Source organism: Schistocerca nitens, chromosome 1 (assembly GCF_023898315.1).
Source record: "Schistocerca nitens isolate TAMUIC-IGC-003100 chromosome 1, iqSchNite1.1, whole genome shotgun sequence".
Classification (NCBI taxonomy): domain Eukaryota; kingdom Metazoa; phylum Arthropoda; class Insecta; order Orthoptera; family Acrididae; genus Schistocerca; species Schistocerca nitens.
The window spans coordinates 1,180,391,593-1,180,411,025 of NC_064614.1; the positions used below are offsets into that span (position 1 = coordinate 1,180,391,593).

Genomic DNA, 19,433 nt, shown 5'->3' on the forward strand with positions numbered 1-19,433 from the left:
AGATGTGAGAAGCTTCCTCGGATTGTGTTCTTATTACCATTGTTTTATCAAAGACTTTTGTACCAAAGCCAAGCCACTCCAAGAGTTGTTAAAAGCTGATGCTAAATTTATCTGGGGTGGTGCTTGACAATATTCTTTTGATGTGCTGTGAAACACTCTGACGATTGACCCTGTTCTTGGTCTGTATGCCAGTGGGTATGGGGTCAGTGCTGTTCTGGTGCAAATTTCAGATGGAAAAGAGAAGGTTGTAGCCTATGCTTCTAGGACACTCACAAAAGTCGGAAGAAAACACCAAGATGCCGACTGTCTCTCAAGAAACCCTGTGTAAGACCATCAAGACTTTGAAGAAGATAGTCACTGTCTCACTGCACTCCAGGATCTCTCTGCTGAGCAGAAGAAGGACGCCAAGATATCTCATATTATGCTTGCCTTAAATTGGTCAGAGAATGTGAAAGGACAATTTAAGGTAGTTAATGGATTACTTTGCAAGAAAAGCTTTGATCTGTTTGGAAAGAGGTGACTACCAGTGATTCCTAAACACATGCACATGTTCTACAGAAATTCCATGACACACCTGAGGCTGGATATTTAGTATTTATTAAGACATACGATAGAATTTGTAAGAGATTTTTCTGGCAAGGTTTATTTAGGAGTGTCCGTCACTATGTGTTGCACTGCTGAGAGTGAGAGAGCCAACGTCTCCTAGTGGCAATAGATGGATTATTGTTTGCACTGATTATCTGATGTGCTATGCCATTACAAAAGCCGTGAAAACAGCCGAAGCATCCGAGGTAGCCAAATCCATCATGGAAGACATTGTATTAAAACACGGCGCCCCACAGTCATTAATTATGGATTGAGGGAAAGTTTTTCAATCGAATCTCGTGACAGAGATAAACCGTTGGTGCAACATTACTCATCACATGACAACTGCCTACCATCCACAAACTAACAGGCTTACTGAACGCCAAGACCTAGGCCGACATGCTATCAGTGTTCATCAGTGTTGAGCAGAGCAACTGGGATGAGGTGCTACCTTTCGTGACATTTGCCTACAACAACGCCAAACATGACACCGAAGGTATGAGCCACCGCCCTGTTATCTACCAGCCTGGTGACCTCGTCTGTATCTGCACTCCTGTTTGGAAGGTTGGTCTCTCTGAGTAGCTCCTCAGGCGCTACTTTGTACCTTACAAGGTTGTAAGACAGTTGTCTGATGTTACTTATAAACTTGAAGATTTCGACCCCGACACAAGATGACGAAAGATCAGAGATATGGTCCACGTCCTTCGAATGAAGCCCTATAAGGGTCCTGAAACCCAGGGTAAATTCGAAGCTCCAGTGGCAGGCAACAAGCGGAAAGGTGACGTCTTCATAGCAGCAAAAGAAATTCTAAGAAGATCACTGCCAGGGTGAGAATCTGTCATCAGGAGTCGGAGTATGCAGGACCGATGACTCGTTCCTGTAATAGTACAACGTAACTCTGAGATGCTGTTCTCTTAAGGAGGGAGCAATGTCACAGAAAAAGCTGAGTAGCACAGTGGTGTAGTGGTTATGATAGTAAACTGTTGCATGGAGGGTCATGAGTTCATAACTCACCTGGACTGTGCAATTTTAATTTCTATATTTGGTTTGAGTACATTTTAGGAGTATCCACAAATGTCAAGAATCATTGTTCTGGAATATTCTGTAGCTATATATGTACTGTATGTGTTCTGGCTGGAGGCAGTTTGCTCCATGCTCTTGTATGTGCAAGTACTGAATAAACCTTCGTTAGGTTAAGTTAGTGTTCATCATTCATTTAATTACATCTTCTTCTACATGACAATATCAAAATTATCAACCTGGATTCAACCAGCACAACTAAAGAAAGCACTAGAAAGATGCAACTTCATATTCACAGAAAAAGATAAGAGATTCCATAATAATGAATCCAGCATCACCATCATTGCACGCCCATCCCAAGATACATAAAGAACAAACACCGATTCATCCAACTGTTAATGTGGTTAATAGCCTAGCACATGCTGTCAGTAAAAAACTCACAATACTCCTCAAACAGTATTGCACATATGAGAGAGAATACAGTATAAAAATTTGTTACAATAGTGTCAATAAAAATAAAAATATAAAAATACCAGAAAATAGAACACTCCTATCACTCGATATATCCAACATGTATTTGAGCATTCCAGTAACAGAGTTTATGGAAATCATTAAAGACAACTTTCTAAAATATACAAAAATCACTCAAGCAGAAGTTGTGAGTTAGTAGAACTTCTACAGTTAATCAGTTCCTACAATGACTTTTCGTTTCAAAACAAAATTTATCTCCAAATGAAGGGGTAGCAATGGGATCATGCCTTGCAGGTACATTAGTTGATAATTTTGTTAACACTTCAGAAGAAAAATTTTTTATCAGGTTCACTCAAACAGCCAAAATATCCTTTCTTACTATAGATTTTTCGATGACATTTAATCCTATTTGATAGCACAATAGATGAGAGTAACATCATGCATTCAGTTTGCATTAAAAATTAATTGCAGTATGAAAAAAGACAAAAAAAGTAAGAGCATAAACTTTTTGGATTTAAATATTTCAAACAACAAATCTGAGCACATATTCGATATTTTTCGTAAAACAAGAAGAGGTTTAATTATCAACAAGCTTGCATATTTTTATTCCATGTTACATATACTAAACAACTTACAACTGAATTAGAAAAAAATTGAGAAAGAACTAGATCTTCTCCAAAATGTAGCTATAAGTAATGGTTATCCTAAAAAATTAGTGCACATTATTCAAAAATAAAACCAATCAAACACTTGGAGAGAAGGCAAGTTGCTACTCACCATATAGCAGAGATGCTGAGTTGTGATAGGCACAACAAGAAGATTCACACAATCAAAGTTTTCGGCCATTAGGGCCTTTGTCAGCAGTACACACACACACACACACACACACACACACACACACACACACACACACCACCCGCGCAATTCAGAAAAGCTGGTATTGGTGGGAAGGATCCATATGGCACACTACACTTACCTCACCCTCAGAGACTCCCTCCCACCACCACACAGAACTCAAAACCTAAACAGACCCACAACACAGTCATGAACCTTTCCTCCAGAAGCCTTAGTCCCACAGAAATATCAGCAGTCCTTTACAAAGGCCTCACCTTTCGCCCCACTCCCAAATTCAACCATGCAAGATTAGTTAAAGACCTTCTCTCCTTCTCCCGGTCCCTACAGTGGAAACACTTTTTCACCACCAACCTGACCAATCAGACTCAAACAAAGACCAACATTGAACCTTGCCTAACTCAGTTCACTCCTCCATCCAACCGTGATTCACCCCCACTGCCTCCAAACTACCCCCTGTTAAATTTCCAGAATTTCTTATCCTCAAACCTTGCCTCACCATCATACCCAAATCCCTCAACATGCCTACTAACCTTACATCTGCAGAAAGAACTGCAGTCTACCATCTAAAAACTGATTTCGATCTTATAATCCTACCTGCAGACAAAGGCTCCACCACTGTGGTTTTGAACCACAAGGATTACATGGCAGAAGGACTCTGTCAGCTGTCGGATATTTCCACCTACAAACCATGCCACAGTGATCCCATTCCAGCAACCAGCGGGATCTCTAGTTACTACTCAAATCCTTAGGCCCATCCCAGAACCTCTCCCCAGCATCAATCTCTCTACTTACCCTTACCACTCCCCGCGCTCCCACATTCTACATGCTTCCTAAAGTCCATAAACCCAACCACCCAGGTCGCCCCATTGTGGCCGGTTACTGTACCCCCACTGAGAGAATCTCTGCTCCCATAGACCAACACCTTCAACCTATTACCCAGAACCTATCCTCCTATATAAAAGATACCAACCATTTCCTAGACCGACTCTCCACAGTTCCTTTCCCTTTACCACACGGTGCCCTGCTCGTCACTGTTGATGCCACTTCCCTGTACACTAACATTCCTAATGCCCATGGCCTTACTGCTACCTTTCCAGACGCCCTATGGATTCCAAACCAACAACCTCCTTCCTAGTCTCCATGACCAACTATATCGTCACCAACAATTACTTCTCCTTTGAAGGCATTACCTATAAACAAATCGGCAGTACGGCTATGGGCACCTGCATGGCACAATCCTATGCTAACCTATTCATGGCCCATCTAGAGGAATCCTTCCTAAAAACCCAGAATCCTAAACCCCTCACCTGGTTCAGATTCACTGATGACATCTTTGCTATCTGGATTGAAGGTGAGGACACCTTATTCACATTCATCCAGAACCTCAAAAACTTTTTCCCCATTTGCTTCACCTGGTCCTACTCAACCCAACAAGCCATCTTCCTAGATGTTGACCTCCACCTCAGAGATGACTACATCAGTACCTCTGTCCATATCAAACCTACTAACCACCAGCAATACCTCCACTTCAACAGCTGCCACCCGTTTCATACAAAGAAGTCCCTTCCGTACAGCCTAGCTACCCATGGTCATTGCATCTGCAGTGACGAGCAGTCCCTCTCTAAATATACCGAGGGTCTCGCTGAAGCCTTCACTGACTGTAATTATCCTCCCATCATTGTACAAAAACAAATCCTGTGCCTTATCTTTCCAGTCTCCCACCACCTCCAAAATTCCCACAATCCGGCCACAGAGGAGCATTCCCCTCCTAACTCAGTACCATCTGGGACTGGAGCAACTGAAATACATTCTCCGACAGGGTTTCGATTACCTCTCGTCGTGCCCTGAAATGAGAAATATCCTACCCACTATCCTTCCCACCCCTCCTACCATGGTATTCTGCCGTTCGCCGAACCTACACAATATACTCATCCATCCTCATACAACCCCTGCTCCCAATTCCTTACCTCATGGCTCATACCCCTGTAATACATCTAGATGCAAGACCTGTCCCATACATCCTCCTACCACCACCTACTCCAGTCCGGTCACTAACATTACGTACCACATCAAAGGCAGTGAAACCAGTCATGATCTACAAGCTAAGCTGCAGCCACTGTGCTGCATTCTATGTAGGCATGACAACCAACAAGCTGTTTGTCTGCATGAATAGCCACCGACAAACAGTGGCCAAAAAACAAGTGGACCACCCTGTAGCTGAACACACTGTCAAACATGATACCCCTCACCTCAATGACTGCTTCACAGCCTGTGCCATAAGGATCCTTTCCACCAACACCATCTTTTCTGAATTGTGCAGGTGGGAACTTTCCCTGCAATACATCCTACGTTCCCGTAACCCTCCTGGCCTCAACCTTCATTAGTCACTGTCCTCACCCATCCAGCCACCTCCCTGTTCCCCTTCCAGCACTACACAGCTGTCATTTCACCGCCACACCCAGTCTTTTAATTTCTTTTATTTTTATTTTTATTTCTCTCCTTTCCGCTACTTACCCCCTCCCTCCGCCTCCCTCCCTCCTTCGCACCTTCTCTCCTACCCTCTGTCTAAACTGCAACACTTCACTGTCCACCACTCCCACCATACTGTTCCTCCCCCTTCCTGCCCCAGCCTCATCCTTACCCCCACCCAGTCACCACTCCCATCATGCACTGGTGCTGCTGCTCGCAGTGTAGTTTCAGCTCTCTGAGACTGCAGACGTGTGTGCAAGTTGCGCTTGTGTGTGTGTGTGTGTGTGTGTGTGTGTGTGTGTGTGTGTGTCTACTGCTGACAAAGGCCTTAATGGCTGAAAGCTTCGATTGTGTGAATCTTTTTATTGTGCCTATCAAGAATCAGCATCTCCGCTATATGGTGAGTAGCAACTTTCCTTCTCTCATATTGTTACATTTCATCCTGGATTTTCTGTTGTTTGATTTCAATCAAACACTTGCCAATCCCATAGATGAAGTAACTTTTACCAGAGACACAAATGAAAAATAAAGTTCTTATACGGCCATATCTAGGTATTATTTCCAACAAAATTACTTGATGTTTCAAGAATACCAAAACATACATCAGCTACAGAAGCACTAATTCTGCAACGATTATTGAGACACACATGATGAATGTCAGAACCATTTTTCCAATTGGGAATCTACAAAAAAACTGAGAAGAATGCCCAAAACCTTATATGTGACAAACATGAAGAAAAGTTAGTACACAATTTAAGGAACACACAACAATAATTGACAATAGCCCATAAGATCTTTGTACCAACCATTGAAAAATAACATGTTCCCACAGTAAAGGAACTGATATTTACAAGTTATTTTAAAGAAATTACATGTAATCATATCTACACCTGTGCTGGTGTAAGCTGTTGCCAGCACAATGGCTGGCAAAGAAGCAGCGTGAAGATCAATTAGTAGGTGCTGGATCAAGCGCGCCTATCAATATACAGGCCAGGGACACACACAAGCAACATGCTGCCTCACTCACTCACTCACTCAATCACTCACCAAATCATCCAGTTTGGCATCTGTTGAGTTTCCTCTCATAGTGGGTTTAGTTTATCACAGGCTATGACAGTGCACAGCGACCAGGTTAGTGACTATAGTGGGACTAGCTTACATCAGACTGCAAGAGTACTATTACTTGTACCACAAACGTGGATCTATTCCAGTTAAGTAAATGTCCCAGTTTGTGTAAATAAAGAACCATATTAGTCGACGTGTGCATTTTTGTTGTAGAAAGAGGATACTGGCCACGTATAATAACATACTCTCCCTTGCTTCCTTATGGTACAAGATGCTACAGGGGCGAACGAGGCTGATTCAGTGGCAATCGAAGGTAATCCACTTGGCTGACGATTTTGCTTGCTTCTCTTGTGTTTTGCAGGGGTGTTCATGCTCAAGTGTTTCTATCTGCTAATTTGTTGTGTTCTTGAATGTATTCCAGGAGGGGAGCTGCAGAACTAGTCAAATTTCTCTTTTCGGAGGCTTTGCTTGCTTTTTAATGTAACATATTTGTGTGAACCGTGAATTCCTCACCCCTGCGCCTCAGCCACAGACAGCCAATGTGATGGATCTAACACAAGTTTTTCAGTTTCAGAACCAACAAATCGCTACCCTACTGATGACAGTACAACAACTATTGGCTGCACAAGCTGTGTTGGCCGCTCAACCACAACTGACTGACTAACCAGCCTAACAAGTGCCACTGACCAGTATACCAATGTTCTGACAATTTAAGGAAACAGAAGACAAATGGACTGAATACCTGACTCTGTTCCAAGCACCTAGTCAAGTTCATCATGTTCAAAGTACTTTAAAGATACAATACTTTCTTTCCAATGTGGGGTCCCCAGTGTTCAGGTTAATACAAAAACTATTCCCAGCTGCATCTCCTGACGAGCTTTTTATGACCAAGTAATTGCTCCATTAACTCAATACTCTGACCAGCAAGTTCAAGTAGCTGCAGCTAGATATCAGTTCTTTCACTTGCAGAAAAAACCGGAACAGACATACTGCCAATGGCACGCAGAGTTAACAGGCATGACTAGGAAGGGTAAATTTAAGTGTAGTTGTGGCAACTTTTACAGTGATTTAATGATTACATGATGCAGTAACACTCAGTGTCCCAGATAATAGAATACGGAAACAGATCTTAATATATTCTGATCCATCACTTTCACATGTACTGCAAATCTTAGAGAAACATAATCCGAGTGCCATAGCAGCTGATAAGTTTGACCAGGCCTTGATTTGTAGGGTCTAGTTGCCCCCCATTCATGGCCACCCCAAGCAGTCACAACAATAAGCATGTACACAGGTGTGTGGGCAGCCACATAGACATGTAAACAGGCTTGTGAATTTAGTGAAGTCTTGCTCTAGATGTTTTGCTTGTCATAAAAATGGGATTGCCCATCACGTAACACAATGTGTTACATGTATGGAAAAAAAGGCCATGTCTAAGCAGTTTGTTTGCAATGGCACAAAAATGCCAATATTGTCCTCTCCCAGAGAAAACAGGCTTCTGCACCTGCAGTGAACCTTGTGTTTTACAAGCCTACAACAGGTTCTGCCAAAAGTAAGGTTAAGGTTGTGCCTCATTCTCACCCTAGTGCTGTGCTACAGTGTTCTAACAAACTTTTTGTCTCATTACAAATTGTTGGCCATCGTGTGAACTTTCAGTTAGACACAGGTGACTCAGTAACTTTGCTTAATCATGCCACACATGAACAGTTAGACTCATCGTGCCATTATAAATTTAGCAAGCACCTCACTAGTCACAACAGACGGGAAATTCCAGTGTTTGGACAGTGTAGTCTGCCTGCCACTTACAAATCTCACACTAGGACAGTGAATTTTACTGCATTGAAATCAAGAGACAACGAGGACATATTTCGTTTCAGTGTCTGCTTTTGAACCAAAAGACAGTGTAGCTAACTTGCTGTAGATACTGGTGTAAGCTGTTGCCAGTACATTGGTTGGCAAAGATGAAGTGCAATAATCGATTAGTAGGTGCTGGATCAAGCGCACCTATCACAAGAGAGGCGAGAGACACATGCACAAGCAACACACTGCCAACACTTTCTCGACAGCATGTATTTAGGCTGCCGCTGCTGATCGGAGGGTCTCACTCACTCAGTCCCTCAGTCTTGCTCAATCATCCTGTTTGGCATCTGTCAGTTTACTTGCAGAGCGGATTTAGTTGGTCACAGGCTACGACAGTGCATAGCAAACAGATTAATGACTATAGCGGGACTAGTTTAAATCAGTCTGCAAGAGGACTATTACTGATGAACTTGTACCACAAACAATGACTCTATTCCAGGTAAGTAAATTTTCCAGTTCATGTAAATAAATAACTGTATTAATCCACATGTGCATTTGTGTTGTGGAAAAAGGATACTGGCCACCCATAACAATGTCCTCTCCCTTGCTTCCTTGTGGTAAAAGATGCTACAACGCCAATGATGAACGATACTTAAATATACGAGGGCCGTTCAGAAAGTAACCTCCGGTTGATTTAAAAAAATACACCAAGTTAAATAAAAATATTTTAATATATACATCTTACAACTACATCTTTGCACTATTTTTCTACATAGTCTCCATAGCGATTGAGGCACTTATCGTATCTCTTCACAAGCTTTGAAATTCCTTCTGCATAAAAATCACCCGCTTGTGCCTGGAGCCAATCTTGCTGTCACTATCTCGTACAAGAGAGTCTTAGAAATCTGTGGAAAACCAGTAGACAACTCCGACATTGAGAAACGTCGATTTTCACGAACTTTTGCATCAACTGTCTGAACGAGTTCGTCAGTCACTACTCTCTTCATCATGAACGTTTTCTCGTCCACTTTTAAATAAACGTACCCATTCACGGACAACTCCTTCACTCATAACTCTTGGTCCGTACACGGCACAAAGCTCACGATGAATAGCTGCTGCAGAATATCCTTTGGCTGTAAAAAACCTTATGACAGCATGCACTTCACATTTGGCGGGGTTTTCTATTGCAGCACACATTTCAAACTGCCACAAAAACTAAACTAGCGCAGGTACGACGTTCACTCGACGACGGCTTGATGCCGACTGACCTGTTGAGTGCGTGAACGCACAGATGGCGTCGCTACTCCCCCCACAACCCGCACTGTGACCAATCGGAGGTTACTTTCTGAACCGCCCTCGTAATTGAGAACAAAAGCATATGCAGGTTAATTAACAAATTTCTGTAAAATAATTATAATCTTCCTAGTGTTATGTAGGTTAAAACATGGACCTTATATATAATAGCTTTACAACAACTGCTTGAAAGCAATGTGCTCCTAAAATACCATAAAACCTCTCTAATTTATTTTATGAGCATAATGTGTAGACATAAGCAATGACATACATGGCATACTTGTCTACGAAAAATCATGCATAAAGTAAGTTATAATGCTCCTAATATATCCACAGATATGACTTGTTCCTAAATCAAAATCATAAGTGTCACTAATGTATGCGATGTATAATGCTTCTGTTTTAGATAAGTGGCAATGCCCTAAGGCCAAAATTGTACAATCGTACATGAAATAAAGAGAATGACAGCTGACGGCATCATGAAACCATTCAAAAAATAATTTTTTATGTTTTATTATTCATCTTTTATTTTAAGTGCTCAGCTATTTTTGAAAAAAATTACTTTGTTCTCCAAAGACAAATCTGGTGTATGTGTTGTGTGATTATGTGTTTTGTGCTGCCTTGATATTATCAGTGTGTTTGCTCAGAGTACTATGAACTAGAGACCCACCCACCACCATACATTTCAGTTATCATACATCATGATAAAAGTCTTCTGAGCTCTTTGGCAAGGATATAAAATGGTTCAGATGATTGTTAAAATACTGCCCACAAAAGTTGTGATGAGGAAACTTGAGGTATCACAGTGAAAGGCAATTCATGTATTTACTTTTAGCAAGCTGCTATCAAATGCACTAAATACAGGTTATCTCCACCAAAACGAAAGATTGTTGGCAGAATGATATGATATTAGGTTGGGGGATATGAAATACGTTACCAGTAGTTTGAAACTGGTTGGTGGACATAATGATTTAGATTTGTCTCTCCCAAATGAAACAAAACAAATTCCAAACAACTATTCCCACTGCATGACCACAGCAGACTGCTGTCCTCTTCTTGTCAACACAAGAACTATTCATCCATACTTTTGATAAGACCATAAATTCTAACAAAAAATTTCTTTTACAATCAAGTATTTAAGTTATTCCATATATAGTACACATTTAGAATCTGTAGCTAGTGGAAGTTAGCTAGTGAGAAAATAATGCTATGTTCAGAAGGTACACTGATGAGCCAGAACATTAAGACCATCGACATAATAGCCGGTATTATCCACCTTTGGTAGGATAATTGCAGCGACATGTCATGTGATGGCATGGAAGCAATGAGACCTTAGTGAGTCACTGGAGGGAGCTTGCACCACATCTGCACATGAATGTCACAAAATTCTGGTGAATCCCAGGGAGGGAGGGCGCAGTGATATCTGACATCATGTTCAGTCACATACCAGATGTGTTTGATTGGGTTTAGACCTGGCAAGTTGGGGGACCAGTGCATCAACTGTAACTAACCACTGTGTTCCTCAAACCACTCCATCACACTCCTGGCCTTGAGACATGGGTATTATCTTGTTGAAAAACACTATTGCCATCAGGAAACATGATCATCGTGAAGGGGTGTACATAGTCTGCAACCAGTGTACAATACTCCTTCGCCATCACTGTGCCTTGCATGAGCTCCACTGCACCCATGAATGGCCACAAGAATGTTCCCCAGAGTATAACGGAGCTGCCACCATCTTGCCTCCATCCTGCAGTACAGGTGTCAAGGAGTTGCTCTCCTGGAAGGTGATGGCTTCCTGCCCTCCCATTGGCATGACGAAGAAGGTGTCAAGATTCACCAGACTGTGCAATGCTCAGCCACTGTGCCAACATCCAGTGCCAATGGTCATGTGCCCATTTCAGTTGTAGTTGCTGATGTTGTAGTGTTAACATAGGCACATGCATGGGTTGTCAGCTGAGGAGGCCCATCATTAGGAGTGTTTGGTGCACTGTGTGTTCAGTCACACTTGTATTCTGCCAGCATTAAAGCCTTGATGTTACTTCCACCACAGTTCACCTCCTGCCCTGTTTCACTAGTCTGCCCAGTCTACAACATCCAATGTCTGTAATTAGAGGTGGCCGCCCAACCACATGATGTCTGGACATGGTTTCACTTTGCTTTTGCCACGTGTTGAAAACACTCACCACAGCATCCTAGAACACCTGAAAAATCATGAAGTTTCTGAAATGCTCATATTGAGCCTCCAGGCCAGCAAAATCTGTCCTTCGTCAAATTTAGATAGATTGCACACCTTTCCCATTCTACACATGGATAGCATGCTCACTAATACTACATGTATTGTGCATGGGTCTGACTACCAGTCATTCCTCGTAAGGTGGCACTGCTCTCACCTGGATGGTTCATATTGGTAGTAGGTTATATATCTGGTTCTATTGTGAGAAGTTGCTTACCCATAATGTGTTTTCCGAGGAAAAGCAATTCTGTTGGCTAGTTTAGAAATCTCTTCTTTACTGCTAGGTGTCTCAGTAACTATTGCCACACCATAAACAGCTAAAGCCTCAAGCCATAAGAGAAGAGATTGGTCACTGAAATGAAATTAAAAACATCAATAATACAAAAATTTCCAGTACACTGTAGTAAAGGTATCCTGATAAAGATTAGAGTTTATTCTTACATTAGATAATTGTGTCTAGTCCTTGAAATTAATAGTGTGGTATGGCAACTGACTTACTTCAAATAGCAGCTCCTTATTGTTATACTATTCCCAACTAATGCCACATGCAAAAACAAGAACATGTTAAAACACTGCATAAAATCATTTTAAGCTCTACCAAATTTTGAAATCCCCTGTACCCCCTATATATAGACATTTCGTTAGGGCCTTACTTTACCAGTAGGACTAGCAATGTGCTTTGCAATCAATGTCTGAACTAAGTTACTATTTGTTTGTGTTCTAACCATGGTCCCACTAATTATGCCTTTCAACATTGAGTCTGGTAACCATAGGCTGTTTAGTATGTATCTAAATGTATTATTATTATTATTATTATTATTATTATTATTTCTCTTTCCTGTCTCAGATGTTATGTCTGGTTAAAAATGGACAATGATGCGAACCTTGATCAAGCGTGACTTCCTTTTAACTGTACGGTATATGTTACATTGCATTTAGGAACTTTCGGGTAACTGAACATGTATCAATAATTACAGATTTCTGTAGTTGTATATATACGTTTGGATGTAGCTGTATTGCGTTGATGTACTGGTGGATATTGTGTGGTATGACTCCTGTAGTTGATAGTATAATTGGTATGATGTCAACTTTATCCTGATGCCACATGTCTTTGACTTCCTCAGCCAGTTGGATGTATTTTTCAATTTTTTCTCCTGTTTTCTTCTGTATATTTGTTGTATTGGGTATGGATATTTCGATTGGTTCTGTTAATTTCTTCTTTTCATTGGTGAGTATGATGTCAGGTTTGTTATGTGGTGTTGTTTTATCTGTTATAATGGTTCTGTTCCAGCATAATTTGTATTCATCATTCTCCACTACATTTTGTGGTGCATACTTGTATGTGGGAATGTGTTGTTTTATTAGTTTATGTTGTATGGCAAGTTGTTGATGTATTATTTTTGCTACATCATCATGTCTTTGGGGGTATTCTGTATTTGCTAGTACTGTACATCCGCTTGTGATGTGATCTACTGTTTCTATTTGTTGTTTGCAAAGTCTGCATTTATCTGTTGTGGTATTGGGATCCTTAATAATATGCTTGCTGTAATATCTTGTGTTTATTGTTTGATCCTGTATTGCAATCATGAATCCTTCCGTCTCACTGTATATATTGCCTTTTCTTAGCCATGTGTTGGATGCGTCTTGATCGATGTGTGGCTGTGTTAGATGATACGGGTGCTTGCCATGTAGTGTTTTCTTTTTCCAATTTTCTTTCTTCGTATCCGTTGATGTTATGTGATCTAAAGGGTTGTAGAAGTGGTTATGAAATTGCAATGGTGTAGCCGATGTATTTATATGAGTGATCACTTTGTGTATTTTGCTAGTTTCTGATCGTTCTAGAAAGAATTTTCTTAAATTGTCTACCTGTCCATAATGTAGGTTTTTTATGTCTATAAATCCCCATCCTCCTTCCTTTCTGCTTAATGTGAATCTTTCTGTTGCTGAATGTATGTGATGTCTTCTATATTTGTGGCATTGTGATCGTGTAAGTGTATTGAGTGCTTCTAGGTCTGTGTTACTCCATTTCACTACTCCAAATGAGTAGGTAAATATTGGTATGGCATAGGTATTTATAGCTTTTGTCTTGTTTCTTGCTGTCAATTCTGTTTTCAGTATTTTTGTTAGTCTTTGTGTATATTTTTCTTTTAGTTCTTCTTTAATATTTGTATTATCTATTCCTATTTCTTGTCTGTATCCTAGATATTTATAGGCATCTGTTTTTTCCATCGCTTCTATGCAGTCACTGTGGTTATCCAATATGTAATCTTCTTGTTTAGTGTGTTTTCCCTTGACTATGCTATTTTTCTTACATTTGTCTGTTCCAAAAGCCATATTTATATCTTTGCTGAATATTTCTGTTATCTTTAGTAATTGGTTGAGTTGTTGATTTGTTGCTGCCAGTAGTTTTAGATCATCCATGTATAGCAAATGTGTGATTTTGTGTTGGTATGTTCCAGTAATATTGTATCCATAATTTGTATTATTTAACATGTTGGATAGTGGGTTCAGAGCAAGGCATAACCAGAAAGGACTTAATGAGTCTCCTTGGTATATTCCACGCTTAATCTGTATTGGTTGTGATGTGATATTATTTGAATTTGTTTGGATATTAAGTGTGGTTTTCCAATTTTTCATTACTATGTTTAGGAAATGTATCAATTTAGGATCTATTTTGTATATTTACAATATTTGTAGTAACCATGAGTGGGGTACACTATCAAAAGCTTTTTGGTAATCAATGTATGCATAGTGTAGCGACCTTTGTTTAGTTTTAGCTTGATATGTCACGTCTGCATCTATTATCAGTTGGTCTTTACATCCTCGTGCTCCTTTGCAACAGCCTTTTTGTTCTTCATTTATAATTTTATTCTGTGTTGTATGTGTGATTAATTTCTGCCTAATGACTGAAGTTAATATTTTGTATATTGTTGGTAGGCATGTTATGGGGTGATATTTTGCTGGGTTTGCTGTGTCTGCTTGATCTTTAGGTTTCAGATAATTTATTCCATGTGTAAGTGTATCAGGGAATGTGTATGGGTCTGCAATGTAACTGTTAAATAATTTATATCTAAAAACAAAGATGATGTGACTTACCAAACAAAAGCACTGGCACATCAATAGACACACACACAAAATTCTAGCTTTCGCAACCAACTGTTGCTTCGTCAGGAAAGAGGGAAAGAGAGGGAAAGACGAAAGGATGTGGGTTTTAAGGGAGAGGGTAAGGAGTCATTCCAATCTCGGGAGCGGAAAGACTTACCTTAGTGGGAAAAAAGGACGGGTATACACTCGCACACACACACACACACACACACACACACACACACACACACACACACACACACACACACACACATATATGTGTGGATGGATATGTGTGTGTGTGCGAGTGTATACCCGTCCTTTTTTCCCCCTAAGGTAAGTCTTTCCGCTCCCAGGATTGGAATGACTCCTTACCCTCTCCCTTAAAACCCACATCCTTTCGTCTTTCCCTCTCCTTCCCTCTTTCCTGATGAAGCAACAGTTGGTTGCGAAAGCTAGAATTTTGTGTGTATGTTTGTGTGTCTATCGACGTGCCAGCGCTTTCATTTGGTAAGTCACATCATCTTTGTTTTTAGATATATTTTTCCCACGTGGAATGTTTCCCTCTATTATGTTAAATAATTTAGTTAGATGTGGATGTGTTGAGGTGAACTTCTTTAGCCAGAAATTTGCTATTTTATCTTTTCCAGGGGCTTTCCAATTGTGCGTATAATTAATTGCTCGGGTGACTTCATGTTGCAAAATTATCACTTCGGGCATTTGTGGTATCATCTTGTATGTGTCTGTTTCTGCTTGTAACCACCGTGCATGCCTGTTATGTTGTACCGGGTTTGACGATATGTTGCTCCAGAACTGTTCCATGTCTGTTATGTTTGGTGGGTTGTCTATTTTAATGTGTGTGTTATCTATTGTCTGATAAAATTTCTTTTGGTTTGTTTGAATGTTTGGTTTTGTTTCCTTCTATTTTCACTTTTTTTGCATCTTCTATGTCATTTGGGCAATGCATGTAATTTCTGCTTCTTTTCATCTAATTGCTCTATCGCTTCTTGTTGTGAGATTTTACCTAACCTTTTTTCGTTTTTTGCCTGATATTTCATTTCTTATAAATTGTGTTAGCTGTTCGATGTCTTTTCTCAGTTTTTCTATTCTGATCTGTAGCCTGTGTTGCCATGCTGGTCTTGTGGGTTTCTTCTGTGTGTTGGTTTGTTCTGATCTCTGCCTAGTGTGTATATTTAGTGTAGTGAGTGCTCCTATATAAACCAGTAGTTGTAACTCTTCCATAGTTATTATTATTATTCTATCAATGGGATTGTGGAAACATACCATCTATTACTGTTCAGGAAACAGTGTAATTTGAAACTGAATGTTTCACAATTAGAGATATCAGGATGAAACATGCAGAACAATATCTGTCAGAGGGGTAACGTGTGTTAGATGGAACAGCATGCAGGACTGATGGCGTATTTATACTGTATGCTCTGTCCACCAGACAGGGACTAGTTGCGAATGGAGTAACACACCCATGACAGACTCCAATGTACATGCGTGCATGTATCAAATTTTCTCATTGTAAACATCTAAACCAGTGTGGCAGACGTTTGGCATACACAAATGATGAATACATGGATATGCCTCTGGTCCTTGGTGAATATGATAACTGGGCTTGTGTTGCCGCTTGTGAATACGCTGCTAGATATCCTCATCAATGCACTCCAGATAAAAATGTGTTTTGTTGTCTGAGGCAGCGCCTTCAGAAGTCAGTTTCTCACCTTCCACCATCGCATAACAGAGGTCATCCACGGATTCGCTGTACTCCAGCTATTGAGGAAGCTATTCTGGAGGTTGTACACCAAGAACCTCAGCAAAGTACATGTAGCATAGCAAGGCAGCTGTGTGTCTCACAATGCATTATCATTACATGCTGCATGAGCATGGGCTTCACCCCTATCATTATGCTTCCATGCAACACCTGCATCCTGCAGATTGCCATCAGCAGATGCAATTCTGTGAATGGTTCCAACAACAACAGGAAGCCAACAATGACTTCGTGAACACCGTAATATGGTCGGATGAAGCAGCATTCATGCATGAGGGTGTCTTCAATATGTGTAGTGCCTACCATTGGTCTGAGGTTAACCAGCACGTCACCTGCAACCTTGGATATCAAGTACATTTTGGACCGGAATATTGGGCAACAGGTGTTATGGACCCTATATGTTGTCTGACCAGTTGACTGCACTAAGGTATCATGCATTCCTCTCAAACTATCTGCCTGACATGCTGGAAGATGGTCAACTACATGATGGTGCACCTTCACACTCTGGAATTAATGTGCAACAGTATTTGGACAGAACATTTCCAGGGAAGTAGCTCGGACGTGGAGGTCCAGTTGTATGGCCACTGCATTCACCTGACATAAATCCCCTGGATTTCTTCCTGTGGGGACACCTGAAGGAGCATGTATACTCTTCTCCACCTATGAATGTGGAAGAACTGGTAGCGTGTGTTCATGCTGCTCTTGTTTCTGTGTACGCAGTTTTGCTGCTAAGGGTCCAGAGCTGTATGATCCGGCGGATTGTGCAATGTTTGGACATGCAGGGGGGGGGGGGTACTTTGGACATCTGTTGACCTGAGGACAATGTATTCTATTGTGAAGGTCACTTGGTCATTAATATGGACATTATTATTGTCACTGGTTACTAATGTGCGACATCTGAACACTCCTCTTACATGTAGTATAAATGACAAGTAGATGTTGTGTTATTGTGCTGTGCTATCATCTTTAGCATCTCAAAACTGATATTGTTTTTGTAGTTATTCTTTCCTATGACAGGTCTACTTCTTATTCATCTAACCACATATTTGTTATGTTTGCTGGGTGGAGTGGCCGTGGTTTGAGGTGCCATGTCATGTATTGTGCGGCCCCTCCTTCCAGAGGTTCGGGTCCCCCCTGGGGAGTGGGTATGTGTCTTGTTCTTAGCATAAGTTAGTTTAAGTAGTGTGTAAGTCTAGGGACCAATGACCTCAGCAGTTTGGTCCATTAGGAATTCACACACATTTGAACATTTTTTGTTATGCTCAGCTTTACAAGATGTTGTAAATTAAGGGTACATGTGACCTAAGAAGCAGTGTATATTATAGTATGAAATGTCAGAATGAAATTAGCAAATAAAAAAAATGTGCCCAAACTGAGGATCGAACCATCAACTTCCTGCATGCTAAGCCAAAACTCTATCCACTGCTCAAACTATACAGCATGACTAATATGTGCTGCCAGAGGCACTTACCACACATGTGGTTACAGTGTTGCCAGATTGCCACTCTCTAACATCCTTTTTCTGCTGTATGTAGTTGCCAGACGAAATTTTGTGAGAGACATTTTTTATTGGCATGTGAGGAGTCATGCTGCGAAGCCTGAGTGCACGAATTTACATATATACAAAACTTGTGGCAACCAAAGCAGCCAACAGGATATTAGCTTAACATAAGAGTATTTGAGGAAACAGAATGAAGGGACTGTTGTCACAGTCACACACACTTAGCAGACTCAAATATTGTGTACTGGTGGGGTGCTTCTATATGGTAAAAACAAGGTACTATTTGTTGAGAGGCTTAGAAGGGCAGGTTCAGCTGCCTAATTGGAAAAATTTTTCTATCCTTCATGCAAAGTGGTACTTTTCCTTCATGAAATGTGAGAAGAGTGTGTTTTAATTGCATCTAATAAGTGTAAGTGACAGTAATGGGTGTGTGTAGTATGGTGTCTTGTTTGTGTGGGATGATAATGAGAAACCCAGTGCTAGCACATAACCCACTCATCTTGAATAGCACCAAGGGGGCCAAGGAGCTTAATGTTCCAATCTGATGGACAGATCACCATCAACAGAATCAGCCCTCACTTCATGAGACATTGTGTATATGTTTGGAATTTAACCCAGGACAGTGGCTCAAAGACATGATCAGGGATTTTGCACCATCATCCCAGTCAACAGTATGTGGTGTACCCATACAAGTACTGGCCATGTCTGACATTGCTTAACTTTGGTGATCTGATGAGAATTGGTGTATTCAATGAGGCAAGGCAGTTGGCTACTTACATTGGTAAGTTTGATCCACTCAAGTCAGTTACAAAAATACAAATAATAGAAACTACTCAATAAAAGTTTTGCAATGTTCTCATAATGTGCTTTGTTTTTTAACTCTTTCTCAATACTATTTTAATCACAGAAAATTGTTGCTTACATCCATCTGCGTAATTAATATGAAAATAATCCTGCATTCTCAGTGCATTTCAGTAAAGTGATCTGTATCTCCAATCATGAATGGCGGCTTGTGAGTACTTTCTCTGACAACATGTATCAAAGGGTTTACTCAAGCTTTGACTATGTACTTATAATCACTGGGCTGTCAGTATGGAAAGTTGCCTGCCAATCTGGCATACTCCTCACCAGTGTCATTTGAACATCAAGTCACTACTGCAAGACACAAAACATTGAAAAACTGCATTGTGGCTGCTACCTACCAATTGTGGCATACAGGTATTCTGAGGACAATGTAACAGATTTATGCCCTGCCTTTTTTTAGAGTCAACTGGAAG

The 19,433-nt window shown here is 40.7% G+C and overlaps 1 protein-coding gene across 2 annotated transcripts in view; it reads right to left on the minus strand.

The window, feature by feature from the left end:
• Positions 1 to 19,433, minus strand: part of LOC126239112 (gamma-butyrobetaine dioxygenase-like) — a 213,588-nt gene that overhangs the window by 30,427 nt on the left and 163,728 nt on the right. For both annotated transcript variants that reach the window (XM_049947837.1, XM_049947836.1), the window contains exon 5: positions 12,012 to 12,146. In XM_049947837.1, coding sequence (XP_049803794.1) covers positions 12,012 to 12,146 — 135 coding nt within the window. The remainder of the gene's footprint in view (positions 1 to 12,011; positions 12,147 to 19,433) is intronic.